General features: G+C 39.8%; 1 protein-coding gene across 1 annotated transcript; it reads left to right on the top strand.

Moving 5' to 3' along the window:
* The first annotated feature begins 3,203 nt into the window (after positions 1-3,203).
* LOC113404286 (anaphase-promoting complex subunit 1) lies at positions 3,204-17,452 on the top strand. Its single transcript, XM_064217213.1, has 24 exons — positions 3,204-3,369; positions 3,445-3,643; positions 4,176-4,496; positions 4,764-6,103; positions 6,173-6,371; positions 6,555-6,715; positions 6,988-7,725; positions 8,298-8,460; positions 8,982-9,173; positions 9,432-9,582; positions 9,961-10,113; positions 10,339-10,582; positions 10,660-10,822; positions 10,979-11,158; positions 11,405-11,578; positions 11,705-11,896; positions 11,981-12,104; positions 12,385-12,586; positions 12,676-12,795; positions 13,106-13,239; positions 13,465-13,570; positions 15,047-15,189; positions 16,351-16,771; positions 16,988-17,452. The coding sequence occupies exons 1-24, from the start codon at positions 3,346-3,348 to the stop codon at positions 17,450-17,452; spliced, it is 6,309 nt and encodes a 2,102-aa protein (XP_064073283.1). The 5' UTR covers positions 3,204-3,345.
* The last annotated feature ends 3,402 nt before the right edge of the window (positions 17,453-20,854 follow it).

The raw sequence follows: 20,854 nt of genomic DNA, 5'->3' as shown, positions 1-20,854 counted from the left end.
TTCAATTGTTTCATTCCAACCCTTATATTTACAATGATATTTAAGGCTGGTATAATTAACGCATTCTATCAAAAAACAATAAATTTGTATTGTTTTGTTCCGGTGTAAAAGGTGAGTAAGCCAAAGTAACTATAAGTACAAAAGGAATTGCAGCTTAGTTCCCAAGATTAGTGTCGAATTGGCAATTTAAGGAATAGTTGTTATCTCATACACTGCCAATATCTATGAGCGACGGTTAATTAACCTAGTAAAAACCTACATGAAAACGATGTCAATGTAAAATAAACACTAGTCGGACACACATTTTAAAATGTATCGGATTACTCAACTCAACTCAACTCAAATTCCTTTATTCAACATAGAAACATTACACTTACTTATTGATGGTCAAATTAAACACTACCACCGGTTCGGAAAAAGGAACACCCTGACCTGAGAAGAACCGGCGAAAGAAAATCAGCGGGTCTTTTTTTTTGTCAAATTAATTAGATACTTAATTGTATATGAATAGAAACAGCCAGGCGGCGATCGTTTCATTCCCAAGGTGTGCTATCAAACATAAACTCACTAATTGTATAGTAACCTTTCGCACACAAGCGTTCCTTAACAAATTTTTTTTAATTTGGCAACAGAAGCATTTTGAACGCTTTCTGGTATTCTGTTGTAGAAGCGTATACATTGCCCCACAAAAGAGTTACTGACTCTATGCAGTCGAGTAACAGGAGTAACAAGATTGTGTTTGTTCCTTGTACCAATGTTATGAGAATCACATTTCTCATAAAAACATTAATATTTTTCCGTACATACAAAACATTACAGAATATATCTTAATTTCTTTAAATTTATACCTTAATGAATCCTTGGCTCCTAGGTTATAGATTGCGCGAATAGCCCTCTTCTGCAGCACAAATATAGTTTGGATAGCGGCTGCGTTACCCCAAAGCATAATACCGTAGGACATTATACTGTGAAAGTAACTGAAATAAACTAGGCGAGCCGTATCAACATTGGTAAATAATCTAATTTTTTTGACCGCAAATGCCGCAGAACTCAGTCTACCCGCCAATCCGTTTATATGGGGGAGCCACTGTAACTTGGCATCAAGAGTAAGGCCAAGAAATTCAGTTGTTTCAACAGGATCCATCGATTCCCCATTGAAAAGTACATCGGGTTTTACATTTTGCACGTTTGGTGTGCTAAATTTTACAATTTTAGTTTTTTTATTATTCAGCCTAAGATTATTTACGCTAAACCAGTGTACTATATCAGACATAGTATTGTTTACATCGTCATACTGTATCTGTTTCCTATTAATTTTAAAAACCAAAGAGGTATCATCAGCAAACAATACTATATCATGTTTGTTCCCAACAAGAAAGGACAAGTCATTTATGTATATGAGGAATAGAAAAGGTCCAAGAATTGATCCTTGTGGGACCCCCATACCAACTGAGACCCCAGGAGACCTTGCCCCTTTGACGTCAACCCTCTGAATTCTATTGTTAAGATAAGAAGTCAAAAGGTCGAGTGCACATTCTCTAATTCCATAGTGATATAGTTTCCTGACCATGGTTTTATGTTGAACACAATCAAAGGCTTTGGATACGTTGCAGAAAATCCCTAAGGCATCCTGCGACCTCTCCCAGGCTTCATAGATATTTCTTATAAGTTCGATACCTGCGTCGGTAGTCGAGCGACCCCTCGTAAATCCAAATTGTTTTTTATGAAGCAGATTGTATCTATTGAAATATGCTAATAATTGATTTAGAATATTTTTTCCAAATATTTTGCTGAGGGTTGGTACTATTGAGATTGGCCTATAGTTGTTAGGATCTGAAGAGCTACCAGATTTAAATATTGGAATGACTTTACTGTGTTTCATCAGGTCAGGAAATACACCACATTGAACACAATCATTAAATATTATTGCAAGATAAGGTGCAATCACATCAATAATTTAATTGATCACTTTTACAGAAATACCCCATAGATCAGCAGTTTTCTTAATGTCTAATGACTTAAATGTACAAATTATGTCATTGGTGTTTACAGGGGTAAAATTAAAGTTTGATTTACATTTTTTTTCATCAATGATTCGGCAACTGCTGGAGAAGAAATAAGTAACTTAGTTGTAGAAACTGGTATGTCATCCAGGAGCATCCTAGCAAATTCTGACGGAGGATCTGCTAGAATACTTTGAACAAATCCAAGATTGAACGAACTTACATTTAAACTAGATAAGAGTAACTTTCTCTGATTCTGAGTCTTGCCACATTCCATCAACAAATGATATAGGTCTTCAAAACTTCCACACTTATCACAATTAGGAGAATCAGTTTTTTCATAAGAAACCTAAAACTTTTTGATGAAATATGGCCAGACCTAAGACGATGAGCTGTAGTAATATATAACCTGTTTATTTTTAATCTGGCAAACCAAGGTATGTGAGGAGGCTCACTTTGCATAGTGCGATACCAAATTCCCTTATTTTTAGATATTTCATTGAAATATTCTTTCCAATTACCATAAATTTCTTTTTTGTATTTAGTTAAAACTACAGAATAAAAATGTTCATGTAAAATAAGTAAAATAATGCATAAAATTGAAAAGTAGATATTCAGTAATCCGGTTTTTATTGTAATCACATTATTTATCAATACTTTATTTAAGTAATTAAATTTAAAGTTATTAATGGTTTAGAATGTAGATTCTACCGAAAATAACCGGCAAGAAACTCAGAAGTCATATGTTAATAAATTATAATTCAAATAAATGATTTAAACTACATGAAAATCATCGGATACTATCAACATACTTTTAATCTTATAGAGTATATAGACAACAAATATCATAATAAAAGTTTATTTAACATGAGTATTAAATGTTGTGATTTAAAGAATATTCTGAAATTTTACTATAAAAGCGAACTCTCTGCCCATGGAAAAAATAATTGATTTGTGGAGTCAAGAAATTGGTTACAAATTTATTAACATATTCTGTATCAATATTAAATTTTTCATTGATTCTACAATAATATTATATAATATGATCCAAAAAGTACGACTAACTCTGTTAGTTGAGTATAATAACATATATTATAACAAAGAATTTGCATATGAAACCGAATTGTGCGCAAAAATATATCTTTGACTTAAATAGTCAATGTCAATTGTCAACACTCAATGTCACATTGACATTAATTGTCGTTTACATGATCGCCATTCGGCATTTCGATGCGATAGCAAATTGCAAACGAAATAAACACAAATATAATTTATTTTAAAAGATTTTACGCTCACGTGCAAGTACCAAAATTATATTATTTCAAATCTGGATGACAAAACAATGATTGCGGCTTCTGAACCCCTGGTATATTTAAACATTATTTTTGTTTATCCGATTAACTCTGGACTGTTTCATAGACTGTTTCATTTGTGTTTTTAGGAGTTTGTTCCTCATGGTAGGACAGTAATAGCTAAGCATCCTTGTCAGATATACAGTAGAGGACACAATGTGTCGTTATCAGAAAACTCCCTACTTTACAAATTAACAAACTTCGGAATTAAAGATGAGAGTCTATTGGAGGCTAAGGAGGAAGATCAAGAGTGGTGGTGTATTCGAGAAGTGTTCTACAGAGTTGATGGCAAGTAGATGCTTAAATTTCCTTCAAGCTGTAAACTTCCATTTAATATTTTTATAATTAAATAACTAATTCAAAGTTCTGAGTTGTGCCAGCAATTTGAAACTTAATCATTATTAAAAATACTTCTCAATAAAAGATATCTTTCATATAATTTTCTAAAATTATAAACTGTTTCTATGCTAAGTTAGTGTAAGAAACTAGCATACTTGTTTTGAATTTATAATTCAACTATAAATAAACAAATGTACATTTAAATTTATGTACTACAGCCTATTCCATTCAAATAATTTATAAAGACAAACAAACATTACATTAACATATTCCCTGCCATCTTATTTTGCTTTTTAATTTATAATACAGCATGCAACTTCTGATAACAGCTCATTAAATCTCTTGATCATTGATTCAATTTAATTTGTCCTCTAGTGGTTGGAATAGTCTATACTGTCCAATAAGAACAAACAGAACTCTCACTTGATCATCAGACAGACAATTAATCCTTATATCAAATTTATCATATAATCAATTTCAGATGATACGGATGACACAGAAAACACACAGAAGGAACAGAGATTTGATTACTTAGATTCTTTTCGACCACCGAGTCGTATAAAGAATGACTTCAATATTTCAATAAAGTCGGAGCTTCTGAGTGGGTTGAGAAAAGATGATATAGCCTCTGCCGGAACTTCTAGAGGTGGCAGTGCAAATAGTTCCAGTAATTTATCGAAAAAATTCAATTTACACTGTGCTCAAAATAAACGACCCAGAAAAAGGCCTCTAAATCCTAAAACTGATTGTTTTTATGAAGAAGAATTGTATGTGAAAGGATGCACAGCAGTTTGGTCCAAAGGTTAGTTTTTCCTTTATATATTAGATATAATTTTAATAAGTTATGAACAGTATATGTTATCAGGATTAAATAACATTATTTAATAAAATCCATGACTTTAGAAACTAAATTAAAAAAAATATATAGCATACTAAATAAATTTCAAATTACAAGTTAATTGAAAATGATATGCTTATAACTATACATATATTTATCTAAGGTTCAAAATATCTAATTTTAAAAACTCGTAATGCATATATCTAATCATTACTTTATATATATTAACAGGTTTGATTTCGACACCAGCAAAAAAATTATCTGGACCCGAGCACCGTGAAACAATAGCTTGTTACACAATCGAAAATCCTATTAAACATGCTGCCTTCGCTGACTTTCACATAGACATCAACAACACCATGTTAATTGACGCACTGAACTCTCAAATTGGTGACGTCAAAAAGAATATTAAAATCGAAGATACAACGGAACATATCAAGAAGAAGATCATGCCATCTATAGTACTTATAGATAGTAAATGTATGAGGGTGTATGCCATCGATGGCAGAGAATACATAACAAGTATTCCGTTTCAAGTTAAAAAGATCTGGGCGATGAAATATGGTGTGCTGCTAGAGAAGGATGCGACACCAGTTTTACATAACTCAATGTTGCCTACATCTTTTCTAAAATTAAATGAATCTCATAATAGCTCATTTTCCAAATCCCGGACATTTCCCTTCAATATGAGCGCCAGATTGAGAGCCGAGTCCATCTCTGGCTACGACCAAGATTACCCTTTACCGACTTGCTTCTCCTTGTCACATCCTCTGGACGAAGTCACGCCGATTCTTATGAAATCATCAGCCCAAGGCTTGCAATACTATAATGATGGAGATTTACAAATTATATTCGTTAGCACGCATCCAAGTATAATACTTTTATACGATTGGAAATTACAAACGCACTCTCTATGGAAGATCCGGAAAGCTGTTCGGGACGAATGTTTAGCGATGTGTCCGAATATGAATTCTTCGACGGCTTTTAGTCAATCTTGTGATTTCGTTGGGAGTCCCATGCACAGCATGCGGAATACTAGAAGTTGGACGGCAGGAAGTCCATTTCATTCCAAAAAAGGTCCTTCCACACCTTCTCGATCTAGGCAAAACAGTCCAATGGCTAACGTTTTCCATCAACAAGGCCTGTCGCCACATGCGTCTATTGGCCAAGCTAGCTCTACGTCCATGATGGCCAACACCATAAACCAGACTCCGCCGTCTCTGCCACTGTACCCAGACATTTGCTTAGACCACATATGGACAGACAGCCAAGTAATCAGACGAGATCAAGTCGAAAGTCCAAATGATATAAAAGCATTCTTGCACACTGATCTCGTTGGGCATAACTATTTGTGTTTCATGGTAAAGGTGACCGGAGTGACGAGACTGCAAATAGTTAGGTTGCAGAAATCTCATTCGCACGGGCAAATGTCTAAGACGAATATTATCGTCGGATCGATATCTTCTATTTTGGCGAAAGACGCGGTCGTTTTGGAGCATTTGAAAATGATAGCCTTGATCGACGAGTCTGGAAATATCATTTTACAGTCAGGGAACAGCTTCGTTGGCAAGGTATGAGCTGTACACGATTTCAGCTCTCTACGCGTCTGTACTGTGTGTGTTTAATTCCGTCCGTTTCAGGTACACGTGGGTGGTATTTTGGCAAGATTGATAGACTCCCCGTACACCAAGCGAAACACATTCCAGTCACCGTTTCCGAGGCGGAGCAGCCTGCTGCCGACTCGGTGCGATACGAACACGTTCGACGATTCCGCGTTACATCTTCTGTCGCCCGTGCCGCATTCATCGGCATCGAGATTAGAGCAAAAGGAAAACTTGGGTGAGATTGATGCCGTCGATATATCCGAATATTTATATTCTTACTTTTAAAGACAATATTCGTTTATAAAAATAAAATTGAATTAACAAAAATCACTATTTGTAAAAAAGTATCACTATTTGTATTGACAATTTGGAAAGCGAGCCGAGTAGCGCGCGCAGTAACGTGTGCCCGGGCGTGCAGGCGTGCGGCGGCTGTGCGACGCGGCGGGCGCGCGCGTGAGCGTGTGGTCGGAGGCGGCGCAGCTGTACCGCATCGCGCTGCCCGAGCGCGCCTGCTCGCCGCTCGTGGCGCGCTGCTGCGCCGCGCTCGCGCACGCGCCGCCCGCCGACGTCACCATGCAGGTGCGCGCCTCGGTTCTGCTATTTCTGGTATATATATGAAAACCTATGTTACTACTCTCGAAGATGATCTGCCTTTGTGCCAATTTTCATTCGGATCCATTCAGCCGTTCAAGCGTGCTCGAGTGAGCATCCAAGCTTTCCCATCTCTGGTATTAGTAAGATGATCACATAAATATTATACATTATTCTAAGTATTCAAAAGTAAACGTTTTCTTTTATCTGATGCACCTAAATAGTTACCAGAACTAAATAATGCAATTATGCATTTATAGGTCATCATAAAATGGTACGGCGTACGAAACGCTCCAGGAACGCAAGATCTGACACCCGAGCAAGAGTGGGTCATGTTTTCCAATCTCATTTTATCTTTAATCGGCTACGATGTGGAGAAACTGTCTCAGAGTCGACATAATGACGAGGAACACGTCGAAGTGGTCACGAAGAAGCAGAGAACTTCGAGCGACGGAACTCAAGACGATTGGGAATACATGCTAAATTCCAAAATGCACAAAACAATGGGAAACTCCCTCGCCAACATGCTGAACTTGCACCAAATACAAGCGGAAACGAGACATTCGCGATCGACCAAAAAACGAGACGAGGAAAACGAAAAACCTACACAATTTAACACCAACTCCCTACTTTTCCCATACACGGTACAAGTTTTCTACGCTTTCCATTTGGCGTACGAAGATATTAAATTGAACACGCTCCTGGCGAGCGACCTAAGCCCCCTGTCCACTTTTCTTTACCAAATATCGAAAGATCTGGGCTTGGACAATTACGTTAATCATTACTGGTTAGATTTTCCAACGGAATATAACTACGAATACGATCAAAACGACTCGCAGATGTCCGAGGCGGTTCTGAAGAAATTGACCCAGCCGAACTATTTTAGCACCGAGCCACCCAATATATTTCATTATATAAATTCAATGTTAAAGGAATTGGACGTCGGATACTATCCGTTTATGCCGGACGTGAATAATATGTCCAGGGATATAATCGAGGTCAGTGACAAAGTTTATATTCAATCATTGTAATAGGATTGACTAAGGTAATCCATTAGATTACCCTTATCCCGTTTATTTGGGGCTGTGTTTGTTTTTCCCTACACTATATTATTTTTTAAAGGCTGTTAGTCTTTTTTTGTGACTATACGTAATACGAAACAACAGCCTATAAATAATGTCAAACCATTACCTTGTGGTTTCCTCTTAAGGATTTTATTCACATATCCGCATGTGTATCCAGATTTGAAATTACATATCCATAACATTCCTGGTATAAATGATCAGGTATAAATTATCCCCGAAAAACCTATGTATACTGTCTTACCGAATAATTTAAAGTTAATGAAATCCTTGTGCTGCAGCCACAATGAGCAAGGAGTCAGAACCATCTAGAATCAAAAAAACCCGAACTTGCATGGTTCTACTATATCGCAGTTTATTAATAACAAATACCATTAGCCATTTATATATAGACTGGTATTCAAACTACTCGAGTTGTACTATTTATAATCAACACAGCGGACATCACCAATCATGGATGGACACCTAATAAACATCAGACATAACAGATCCTGTCGACGGTGGGGTACGGCGCGAGCGCGGGCGTGCACGCGCTGAGCGCGCGCGAGCCCGTGGCCGCCAGCAGCACGCCGCGCGCGCGCGAGCCCTGCGCGCCCGCCGCCGCGCCCGCCGCCGCGCCCGCCGCCGCCGTGCTGCTCGCGCGCGACCGCGGTGAGCTCGCCGTCATTTGGTCCCCGAGCTCGAATTGTCTGTTATTATCGAGATTACGGCGGCGTTGGTCTAGTTTAGTGTTTTCCAAACTTCTTGATGAGGCAATCCCCTTTCCAGTTCAAAAATTCTGACGTCCAAGGCTATATGATAATGTCAGTGGTTTTAAACACTACGTATTTATTTTCTTTCCGTTCAGATTTATACTGATAGTTAAGAAGACATTCTATCTTCTGATTCGAATAAAGTACTTAAGAGGTTTACCTGTAATCGCTATTTAAAAGAAAAATCAAACTTAACCGTTTAATAAACACACATAAACAGCTATAATTAAGCTTCTCAATATTTATTTTATATTCCATTTCATTTTTAGGAAAAACTCGCACAAACACTCGCTTTTTACTTTGATCTGTATCCTGTAACGCTTCCCAAAAGGTCGCGACCTACAGTTTGAAAAACACTTGCCTAGTTCAGAACGACGAAATATTTCAAGTGTTAATAAGCTAAATTTATATTATTTCCAGGAATAACTCCTCGCGATATAGACAACTTGCCACCAGCGATAGCACTTCTGCTGGTGACCATATTCAGTCGATGTAAGAGCGACCCTCCTGCGGACTGGCCCGGAGAGGCTTACAACTTGGTCATGAGAGAAGACCTCGCGTTGCAAGCAGAGATAGCGGATACTATCAAGTCTACTGATGAATATATGGAGTGTAAATACAACATCTATGCTTATATTATATATGCGAAAGTAACTCTTGTCGGTCTGTGGCGCTTTCGTAGCAAGCTTGAACCCCAAGTAGAGACACAGGCTACTTTTATAACTACTAATGGACAACTTAGATCTCCTGTGACCCCACTCTCCCAACAGACTGCAGGCGAACACTATTATTAAAATTATATATTAAAATTACAAATTGTACATGCTATGAGCTAATAAGTAACTTATTTCTTTTGTCTTTTTCCCACAGCATTGGCCCTGGAAGTGTTAGAGAAGGACACAGCATACACTCAAGTAGCACAAGTGTCAACAGAGACGGTGAACAAGAACGAAGAAGAGAGCACCGGCATGGAACACTTAAACACTAAGCTTTTAAATTTACTGTATCCCAGAGACCACAGGTAAGCTTTGTGATTTTACTACACCGATATACATAAATAAATTAAAATCAATAAATAATACTTTAAAATAATTAAAATTAACAATTGTATATACAGTATGTCCCGAAACTGGAATGGCTTATTACTGAATTTGTATCTGACTGATTTATTCCGTGAAAAATTTATATTTGTAGCATAATGTTTCAAGATTTTTGTAAAATCACGATCCAAAAGTTCCGTTAAGGCCATCATAATAAATAAACAGAGTATTTTGATTCGATGTGAAAATTAAAGAACCAGCTTTTCTTATAATTAAACATATAAAAAACAAAAATATTGACTATATTTTTGTAACATATTATGTAAACGTTAATATTTAATATAGAAAAACTTTTTCAGAATGACGGAAGTATTCAACTTACTCCAGTCCTCAATCCCAGTGACAATCAACCTCACGCAGAGGCCCGAGGTCTCCGATCACGACTTCATCGAGGAGCAAGAGAAACACCTGTACGCTATCAGTACCAGGACTATGGCGTTACCCGTGGCAAGGTACAATCATCTTAGTTAGTAGTTTTGTATTCATACACTGGTATTCATTCTTTGGAGGGTACTTAGTACCTCCTAATTATCTGTTATAATATTCGAAGCCACAGCTCGAACACACAGCGTATAGATTTTATGGAAAGTAAAAAATTAGGACACACTTTTACTACGGAGACACCATTTAACAAAAAAAGCCCTAACTGTTTCACCACGTGCACGTGTCACCCCCAGAGGCATGCTGTCGCTGCGCAGCCTGCCCGTGCGGCCCACGGTGCCGCTGTCGCCGCCGCGCCTGTGCGTGTCGGGGCGCGGTCCCCCCCCGCGCTGCTCGGCCGTGGCGCTGGGCGGCGGCGACACCCCCCCGCACTGCCTGCTGTGGCCCAGCTTCCACAACGGCGCCGCCGCCGGCCTGGCGCTCGTGCCCGTCACCGGCGCCAGCATCCACGCCAGCTGGATCATCTACAACAAGCCGCGGGTGAGGCGCGACCGGCTCACCTCCCCTCCCCGCCCCCATAAGTCCGTTCCACTAACGCCGTCCGCCCCCACCCGCAGGGCACGCAGGACATGTCCGCCGAGCACGCCGGGTTCCTGCTGGCGCTGGGCCTCAACGGACACCTCCGGGACATGCCCTTCATGAATATGTACGAGTACCTGGTGAAATGTCACGAGATGATCAGCATCGGGCTGTTGCTCGGCTTGGCCGCCACCTACAGAGGTGAGGCGAAATAAATTGTATAATACGTACTTATACATACATATTTCAAACGCCATAGTGCAAAATTGTTGATAAGATTTTATGTAAGATTGTCAAGCTTTGTATCACTGGCCTATAATTTAAGCGTTAACGATGTCGTGTTATCTTAACCCGTAGGCACGATGGACGTACAAGCAACGAAAATGATGAGCATCCACCTGGAGCCGCTGCTGCCGACCACCTCCATCGAGCTGGACATCCAGCAAGGCATCCTCGTAGCGGCGCTGCTGGGCGTGGGACTGCTGTACCGCGGCACCGCGCACGCGCACTACGCGCAGGTGCTGCTAAACGAGATCGGTGAGTTTACGTAACTCAATGTCTTCATTTACTTCCGCATCGTCTGTTTTTACTTTTTTTTGTGTGATGATTTTTATTCTGTAGTATGTAATAGTAGTCTGATTAATTTACGAGAGAGACTTATGTAAATAATTAATTCCTTTTTTGCCAAGTTATCTAACGTAATTTTTATATTTACTCACATGCACATACACTCCACTACACCCACCACAAATAATCGAAACGAACAATGAATGTCCGGCGCAGGCAAGCCGCCAGGCCCCGAGCTGGAGAACTGCGTGGAGCGCGAGGGGTACGCGCTGGCGGCGGGGCTGGCGCTCGGCCTCGTGTGTCTGCGCAGCGGGGGCTCCGCGCCGCACCTGGCGCACATCGCGCCTCGCCTACGCACCTACATGCTGGGGGGGGACAGCAAGCCCAACGGTCAGTCCGCCCCCACCGTGGGTCTCCATTCTACTCCATCGCCGTGCGAAATAGTAGCTCACACTAATCTATCTCGTGATAATGCCTCACATCGACAGTATAGTAATGAAGCTTCGGTTCCGCCAGGGACGTGCAAGGAGCGCAAGGGCGGTTCGCTGAACCTGGACGTGACGTCACCGGGCGCCACGCTGGCGCTGGGCCTGCTGTTCCTGCGCACGCGCAGCGCCGCCGTGGCCGCGTGGCTGGCGCCGCCGCGCACCGCCTACCTGCTCGACTTCGTGCGCCCCGACCTGCTCATGCTCAGGGTCATCGCCCGCGGTGAGGCCGCACTCGCGCACGCAGGCACACGCATCCGCACGTACGCCCGCGGACGTGCGAGTAAACGATCGTGTCCCTGTGCAGGGTTGGTGATGTGGGACGACATCGAGGCGAGCGAGGAGTGGGTGGAGAGCCAGGTGCCGTCCACTATCAAGCCCTACTGCTTCGTGAAACCGACGGAGGATAATATCGACTACGAGGCGATGAAGTTAGTCAAATAAAATTCTTTATCATTTTTAATAGTTATATTTACTGAGCATCGTATCTGATCTAATTGTTGTAAGCTGTTATTGTGTGGTAAATTAGAATCAATATGGTAATCGGTTCCTTTGGTTTTACTAATCTATTCTTTCGTTAATTTAATATAATATAATCAGACATAAATGTATAGTAATTCCGTAAAAGTCCCGTAAAGTGGTCGAAGCTGAGAGCTCACCCCCTGATGAGGCGTGGCTACCTCCACGCACGCTAACCCCCGTCGCCCGCAGCCAGGCGTACTGCAACATCATCGCGGGCGCGTGCTTCGCGCTGGGGCTGCGCTTCGCGGGCTCGGGCTGCGAGGCGGCGCGCGACGCGGCGCTGCACTACACGGCGCTGTTCCTGCGCCTCGCCGCGCGCCCGCTGGCCGACCTGGCGGGCGGCTCCACGCTCGAGGCCTGCACCTGCGTGTGCCTGCTGGCCGCCGGGATGGTAACGTCGACGTCGAAGTTTCACGTATTAACGGAATCATATCTCTCCAGACGTCGCCGACCATGCTAACCACACGTGCCCGTCCCCAGATAATGTCGGGGCGCGGCGACGTGAGCGTGCTGCGCGTGTGCCGGCGCCTGCGCGCGCGCGTGCCCGTGGCGCCGCGCGCCGCGCCGCCCGCGCCCGCGCCGCTCACGCACGGCGCGCAGGTAACGCCCGCGCACACGCCCGCGCACGCGCACGCGCACTGTTCTTTGGTCGTATGTTGCACCGTTGTACGTTGGGAATGGTATTGCAGGAAGTTGTAACTTATTTGCTACCTGACCGTTCCGTCATCGAGTATTTCATCTCTCGTGTGAGTAATTACACTAGCAGTTTGCGATTTCACAGAGAAAACAAAAATATTACTGTCTGTATGCAATAATTGAGGTGCATATCGAAATGCTTGACTTCGAATGACCAAATATCGATGTGTAATTTATATTTATTTACCGTTCAACCCACAATCGACTGCACCAGATGGCGGTCCACAACACCATCGGGCTGCTGTTCCTGGGCGGCGGCCGCTGCACGCTGTCCAGTTCCCCGGAGGCCGTGGCCGCCCTGATCACGGCCTTCTTCCCCAAGTTCCCCACGCACAGCGAAGACAACAGGTGCACTCTTTTCGCTACAATATTATTATTACCCGTTTTTTTTTTAATTACTTTTTTCATGCTTGGTCTAGTATATGTCAAATTATAGATTCAAGTCAATTATTAAAGACTCCTTTTAAATGTTTTTTTTTTTTCTGTTACAGTGGTGATGCAAATGCAAAACGTTTATAACAAAAAGTCATAATATATCGAATTCGAATTTAATACAAGTTGTTTATCTCGTAGATATCACCTGCAAGCCTTCCGCCACCTGTACGTGCTGGCCGTGGAGCCTCGCCTCATCCTACCTCGTGACCTCGACACGGGGAAGCTCTGCTATGCTCACATACAAGTATGTATTAGTCTTTGTTATCGATATTGATATTTTATTATGTAGGGCTAGAGAGCTGTCGTGGTTACTGATAAAAAACGTCGCACAACATATGAATTGATCGGATTAAACATAATGTGTTAAATTAACATAAAATATATTTTACAAGAACCTTTATTCATAACCGGTTTTAGTAAAGGAGCTAGACTGACTATTATTTTAAGTTATATAGGATAGATGAAACGCGTCACAGCTGTCTCCTTGAGGTGCAACACCATCTATGAACACATAGTTCATTCACAAGTCGTACTGCTAGGGAACAAAATACTCGCACCCCATTGGTCGATGCGCACGGCTATTTTTTTATATTATAGTACATTTAGGCCGACGGGCAAATGGCTGCTGGTAAGTGATCACTACAACCCATAGACAATAGCGCCGTATGAAATAATAATGATTCCTAACACAGCCATGTGCAACCAACCTTGGTAATGCCGCAGATATTGAAATTGTATTTATTCTGCAGATAAGAGCTCTGCAAACTATTCACAATATTAGTTATAGGACATTATTATGCAAAAAAAAATAAAGAAATAGGTGTATTAACGGTTGCTTCACAATAAGATAATATAATGTTTATACAGAAGAATTATCAAAAATATTCTATTAAAGCTGATATACCTACATAATATTAATACAAGAAATAAAAATAAACTTGTAACCCCTACTGTACGTTTTTGGGCAATGCTATAAATAATAAGGTACAGGAAAATATAATTAATTTGAAATTGGGCTCAAAGATTAATGTTCAAAGTAAGCGTCCACTAAGAAATTATTTTTGGAAATTTCATCAATGTAAGAGGAAATGGAAGGGGTAACTTAGTATGAAAATCTTAGAAACATGAAAATCAACTAAGAAAGATTTAGATAATATTTTGTTGTTATTTTGTTCAAAATCAGACAAGTCATGACTTTAAAACATAAAATGCCAAGTTGTGGCATTATCAATTGTAAATACTCTTCAATGGTAGAGAGCCAAGTCAATAGAAATAATAGATATTAATTTTGTTGCTCAAGTAAGAGCTATATTTTTCTTCCAACAAAGTTTCTTAAGCAAGGAATTTTATTCCTACGATTACTGATACCATAAAAGTCACATTTAAAATGATTTATAATGTCGACAGATGATGTTTGATTTAGATAACAGGGAATATTAAATATTTCTATGATTTTTGGGTTATCTATAAAATTTTAGATTATATAAAAAATACTTACCTTTACTCAATAACCCACTGTAATTAACCAGAATCGATATTTGCTTTCGTAATTCAGTTAACGCCATCTATCGGTACTGGATTGAAACTTACGTACAAAATGATTGTAGTAAGTAGTTTTATAAAGGAGGTATTCATTTTTAATTTGTTTTAAGTACTTAAATCTTTAAAACAAACTAAAATGAATCTTAAGTTATTATTGAAATATGCTTTTTATTTTCAGGTAATAAATCTGGAAGGGGTTGTTAAAGAAATGAAAGCCCCCTGTATAATACCAGAGCTAAACACTCTTAGAGAGGTCAAAATAAATGATCCTCGGTATTGGCCGATTACCTTCCACAGAGACCATAACTGGGATCAACTAAAGTGAGTAAAACTTTAACGGCCCATACGTTTTTTTTTGTTTAATGAAACATGCATTTGTCTCTTTCTCTCATCAGTGATTTGATATTTGAAAGAATAAAGCAGCATTGCTTAAAATCTTAGGACCTACTTTTTTCAATATCTTCATAAATGTCATTATTTAAAATCTTCAGCACTCAAAAGCCTATCAATTTGCCACTGATTTTGAAGTGATACTGGGGTAGTCAAACATCTGATCATGATGTAACAACAACCAAATGCTTCCCAATACCAAAAAATGCTATATATTTATATATACTTATATTATATACTTGGTGGTAGGGCTTTGTGCAAGCCCGTCTGGGTAGGTACCACCCACTCATCAGATATTCTACCGCCAAATAACAGTACACTGTATTGTTGTGTTCCGGTTAGAAGGGTGAGTGAGCCAGTGTAATCACAGGCACAAGGGACATAACATCTTAGTTCCCAAGGTTGGTGGCGCATAGGTGATGTAAGGAATGGCTAATATTTCTTACAGCGCCTTTGTCTATTGGCGGTGGTGACCACTTACCATCAGGTGGCCCATATGCTCGTCCGCCAATCAATGCCATAAAAATATATATATATATATATATAATTCGTTTTACTAGATAAAAATATCATACAAGCGTCAGTATTACATAGGGACTGAAAAAATAATCGAAATACGAGCGATGCGTGATTTAAGCGTTACACTAGACTACAAATTATGATTCGACCAATCACATCGAAAGTATAATCATCAACGAAGTTACGGAGTTTTGTATTAAGAAAGTCCAAATATTTAATTTTAATGTTCCATTAAGAAAACTATGCCTTATTCTGTAGTGTGAAACAGGTCTAATTTAGAAATTAATTCTCCATCAGTCCGACTGGCGCGTACCTGTAGTGATCCGAACTCGAAGATTTCTGACCTTGACATTATTTTTGATAGATTACCTATTTTTAAAGTTAAATTATTGAATTTCTTTAAAGTCACACAATTGATATAATTAGTCTACTTTTTAGTATAAATTAAAATTCGTATATCTTGAATAATTAATTAATAGATTTTTTTATTGTGTCAATTTTTATTAGTTTTGTTAATTAATGTTGTATACTATTTATTAACACTTTAGTAATTATTTAAAAAAAATATTTCAGAACTTTCCTAGAATATACGTGGTGTGTCGATATCAAGCAACGCGCCGGTTGCCTCTCATATCTCGATGACCCTGACGGTTTTCTGACGATCCTAACCCAAACTCTCACCTTGGACAAGTCCAACATCTGGTCCGTGACACCGGAGAATATAGAACTGTTCACGAATGACGAAAAGGTGAAGAACTTCGTGAAGCACTATTTGAACAAGAACGTGAACGGCTCCGATCTGTGCGGCGACTGCCTGCTGCTGCACAGGAAGCGCAAGGGAGTCAAGAGCGACGCACAACTGCCGCGCCAGTGCCTGTGCCGGAAGTACACGCGGGACGAGCGGGAGTACCTGCAGGGGCTCGCCATGTTGGTCTACGAGTGCGTCGTCAAGGACATCATGTGCGCACTGCCCATATGGACCACCTTCATGAAGGTATAGGCAGCGTCGTGCTATTACTTTTGCACCTCTGAATACATTTCAGAAAAATTATAAGGCATCACATAATGTCATGTCAGGTCATGTCAGGTTATCATAAGTAATAAGGTTTATAGAATGAGTCATTTATTTTGTTACTTTTAGTTTTAAATGAAAGTATTTTATTTAACATTTACAACTTAGACACACTCGAGAAAAAAATCTCTATTACAGATAATCAAAACGATGAAGACCGAACCGACCACCTATCACGTCTGGCAAATAAAGCTGCTCCTGTCGCTGATCGACGGCCACAACGAGCGGACCGCCAGCGAGATGACGATCGACGGCCTCGACGCGCAGAACGACCCGCTCATCTCGACCGAGTTCACGTCCGCCGTCCGCCAGCGGGTCGCCGCCATCTTCGACCGCTGGGAGCCGCGCATCACGCCCTACCTGCGCAAGCACCTCGGCCTGCCCAGCGGCCGCTCGGCCGCCGCCGGCGACGACGACACGCGCCGCATCCTCGCCGCCTTCCTCGTGCGCCACGAGCTGCCGCGCGGCGCGCTGCGGGCCGCCGCCGCGCCCGGCGCGCCGCCCCCCGCGCTCGCGCCCCCCGCGCCCGCCGCGCCCGCCGCGCCCCCCGCGCCGCCGCTCGAGCCCGCCGCCCGCGCGCTGGCGCTCGCGCTGCTGCGGTGATCCGCGGGGCTGGCCGGCAGATACGTCACTCGGTCGGCCTGCCGCGGGGACTGCGTGCACGACTGGTGCTAGCCGCGCCGCGCGATGTCTGAACTTTGACGGCCCGCCGTGACGAGAGCGCTAATGTGGTCGTTGAGAGTATCTAGTACTATTGTGTTCATTTGTACATTCACATTTCTAGATTTATTTCAGTGTTTTTTAAAGGACGTGATAGTAGGCTAATTGAATATGTGTAATTAAATTGGTGTATTAAATTTCATAGTCAAACTAAACTAAAATATTATCAAATGTTACATGAACATATTTATGGTATGAATATTCGCAAAACTTTATAATATATGGCTACTCGTTGACCTCTCTTTGAATCTTGACATAGTGACCAGTTATAATGCCATGCTTGTTCCTTGTATATATTTATATATAAATAAGCATGTCCATCTTTCTACACCAAATATAAAATATTAATAGTACCGTATAAAACCTAATAGAACTTTTATCCAGTTTAAGATATACGTAGATCGCTAGTTCGGCTGGATGTTCCTTTGGAATCAACCCATAATTAATGTTACTAACGTATTGAATTTGGCATTTCAGTAGTGTGAATTCTGGAAATGAAGATTAATGAGGCAAATTAGTGAAAACAGAAATTACAACTATCATAGATATAAAATGTTGTACACGAGTTGTTACTAATATTATTCACTTGAAATATTAATTATTGACAATTTACTAACGGCCACGTCGGTGGTAGTGCTCCCTATGGAAGGAAGATCCCTTGGTCCCGCCCGGGTTGGTCAAATTAAAGTTATTGTGTCTTTGTCAAATATAATTCTCAGTAAGCAATCAAATGTTGTCAAATATGTTGTACTCTAGTTTCTTTGAATACGTCTGATCTCTGGTCGTGTCGAATTTTTCGGACTATGAGAGCAGGACACACTTGTGCACTGGTATATTCCCAGCGCAGTCGATCAGTACTTTGTAAGTATAAGTAAATGTAATATAGAAATAAATTTTTACAAAAGTTATGATGACTTTCATTTATTTACACCCACGGTTCGATTCCAAACGAATGTAAAGTATATGGTGTATGAGTTGTTATTGCTTAATATAAAGATTCAACTGTTCAACCAATTTGTTGTTGTTGTTTTTTTTTATTTCTTAAGAAAATCAGCACATGGTCCTTCCAGCCGGATCTACACGTTTTATTATTGAGGGTACCTGTCTTATCATAGAGGCGAGATAACATCTTAGTTCATATTGTTGTTGATTTTTTTTTTAATTTACTTTATTTTTTATTTACTTTTTAGGTATCGTGACTGGCCTCATTTCAGCCGTCTTAGCGAAGTCTTATCATATTTACCCTACTTTTGTTAGTTTCAATTAAAGTAGAATTCAAATATATTGTTATCTATGTAAATACCTATTTGAAATACATATATATAAAAAAACTTACCTATTTATTTTAAACAATATCGTACGGCGAACGATTTTTTATAAATAACGATGCGATAAATTTTATCGAATTTAAATTGGTGTTTAATCTAATTATTGAATACATAATTGTATATCATACATTTGCAATGAATATATATTTGTGCTGAGGCATTGGGTTGCTAGTTTTGATGGTAAATTTTGTGAAAGTACGTCTTGATAATACCAATACGCTGCTGGTATTGTATAAACTATAGTTTGTGACTTATATTTTATAAAGCGTCATGTAGTTTAGTGTAATTTCAGTAGTTCGGGATGGCAAAATAAAATTATGTTTTTACAATGATGCTCCAATCTCTCTATATTTCTTTACAATCCCTCACAATCATCCAATTGCTTTCCTTATGACAGCTCAATCATTTTTTAAAATAAGAAATAGTGTTACATGCCAGAATTAAATGTTATCCCATAAAATAATATTAACTAAAGTTGTACAAATTATTGATCAATTAATTACAATAATAATTGTATATATTTATAATATGTGATATTATTAATGATATAATTAATTATAATATCCTATGACGTAGCACCGTATGGAGGCTAGGGCTAGTCTCGTAACATTAGTGAATATAAGTAGTTAGAATATCGGTTTAGGTCTAAGACAAATTCGAGTCGGGATCCCTATTTTACGGTTAGCTGCAACTCGAAATTCATCTCGTGCCCGGCGGTGAAGGAAAACATCGTGAGGAAACCTGCATGTGTCTAATTTCAACGAAATTCTGTCACATGTGTATTCCACCAACCAGCATTGGTGCAGCGTGGTGGAATATGCTCCAAACCATCTCCTCAAAGGAGGAGCAGGCCTTAGCCCAGCAGTGGGAAATTTACAGGCTGTTTATGTTATGTTATGTTTTAATCAGTGTCCAATAATATCTAAATGTTTTTACGCTGGGTAAATTACATATATACGAATTAAACAAGGATTGTTTGTATTACACAAAAGTCAGGTTGATTGTAATGTTTGGTTTTCTGAATAATATGCCATAAAGTATTGGTGTAATTGGGTCGAATGTGCTGTAGGCTGATTGAAAACCGTCTTGCGCTGATGGCTGGAATCGTTTTGTACGACTTTTGAAAACAACATATAAACTTTACACAGAAGAGAGATAAGTCTGTTTTGTTTCTCTTTTGAAACATAGTACCACCTCACTCCCGTTATGGTTCAATCAGGTTCGTCAATTTTCAGTGCTTTGGTGTTTTTAAGCTATTCGAGAGCCGCCCTAATCTTGTCTTGGTCCTTTAACTTCTCGAAGTAATACCTCGTGAGGTCATCAATGATTCTCGCTGGTTTCTGGATCACTCTGCATCTTCTATCGTATTTTTTCACGGATAAAGTTTCAAGGAATTGTTTGGATTAATCCCGGGTGCTAAATTTCACCTTCGAATATCGCGTCAAAATTCGAAATTCGTTTTTTAAGGCATTTTCTGCCTCGCACAACCAATCTATGAACCAGCTTTCGTCGGCGATTTTTCTGAACCGATACGAATTTCAAGACAAGAGCATACACATTTCTTAAAGGATGTCAACGCACCTGCGAGCCCTCCGGTGTTGCAATTATCTATATGTATATTAAACAATTACATTGACTTTAACCTCCTGAAAGTTATAATCGATGAAGTAAAAACAAACAAAATATAAAAATAGTCAAGAGGTTTTGAATCAAAATTCTGGTGGTAAAAACAAACATATCTTACATCCAACTCCGTTAATAGCAGGAAAAGACTGCAGCAATATCAAAAACAGTATAAATCCGAAAAGTTTTTCAAACCACTAACGTTAAATAATGGAAATTGTGAAGCTTATTATTTTAAAAGAATATCAAAAGACGGACAAGAAGGATATAAATTTCTAGAAGCGTTAGAGTTCTAGAAACAAACAAAACTCACAAACAGTTTAATATATTATTA

This window comes from Vanessa tameamea, chromosome 15 (assembly GCF_037043105.1).
Source record: "Vanessa tameamea isolate UH-Manoa-2023 chromosome 15, ilVanTame1 primary haplotype, whole genome shotgun sequence".
NCBI classification, from domain to species: Eukaryota; Metazoa; Arthropoda; class Insecta; order Lepidoptera; family Nymphalidae; genus Vanessa; species Vanessa tameamea.
Note: the sequence above shows the minus strand (reverse complement) of the source record. Positions and strands in the feature narration are given on the sequence as shown.

Excerpts from the sequence above, each read along its gene's own strand:
- LOC113404286 (XM_064217213.1), top strand. The coding sequence starts at position 3,346 with ATGATTGCGGCTTCTGAACCCCTG. Across the intron at positions 3,370-3,444 it reads TTGCGGCTTCTGAACCCCTG|GAGTTTGTTCCTCATGGTAG; the intron begins GTATATTTAAAC and ends TTGTGTTTTTAG. Across the intron at positions 6,104-6,172 it reads GGAACAGCTTCGTTGGCAAG|GTACACGTGGGTGGTATTTT; the intron begins GTATGAGCTGTA and ends CGTCCGTTTCAG.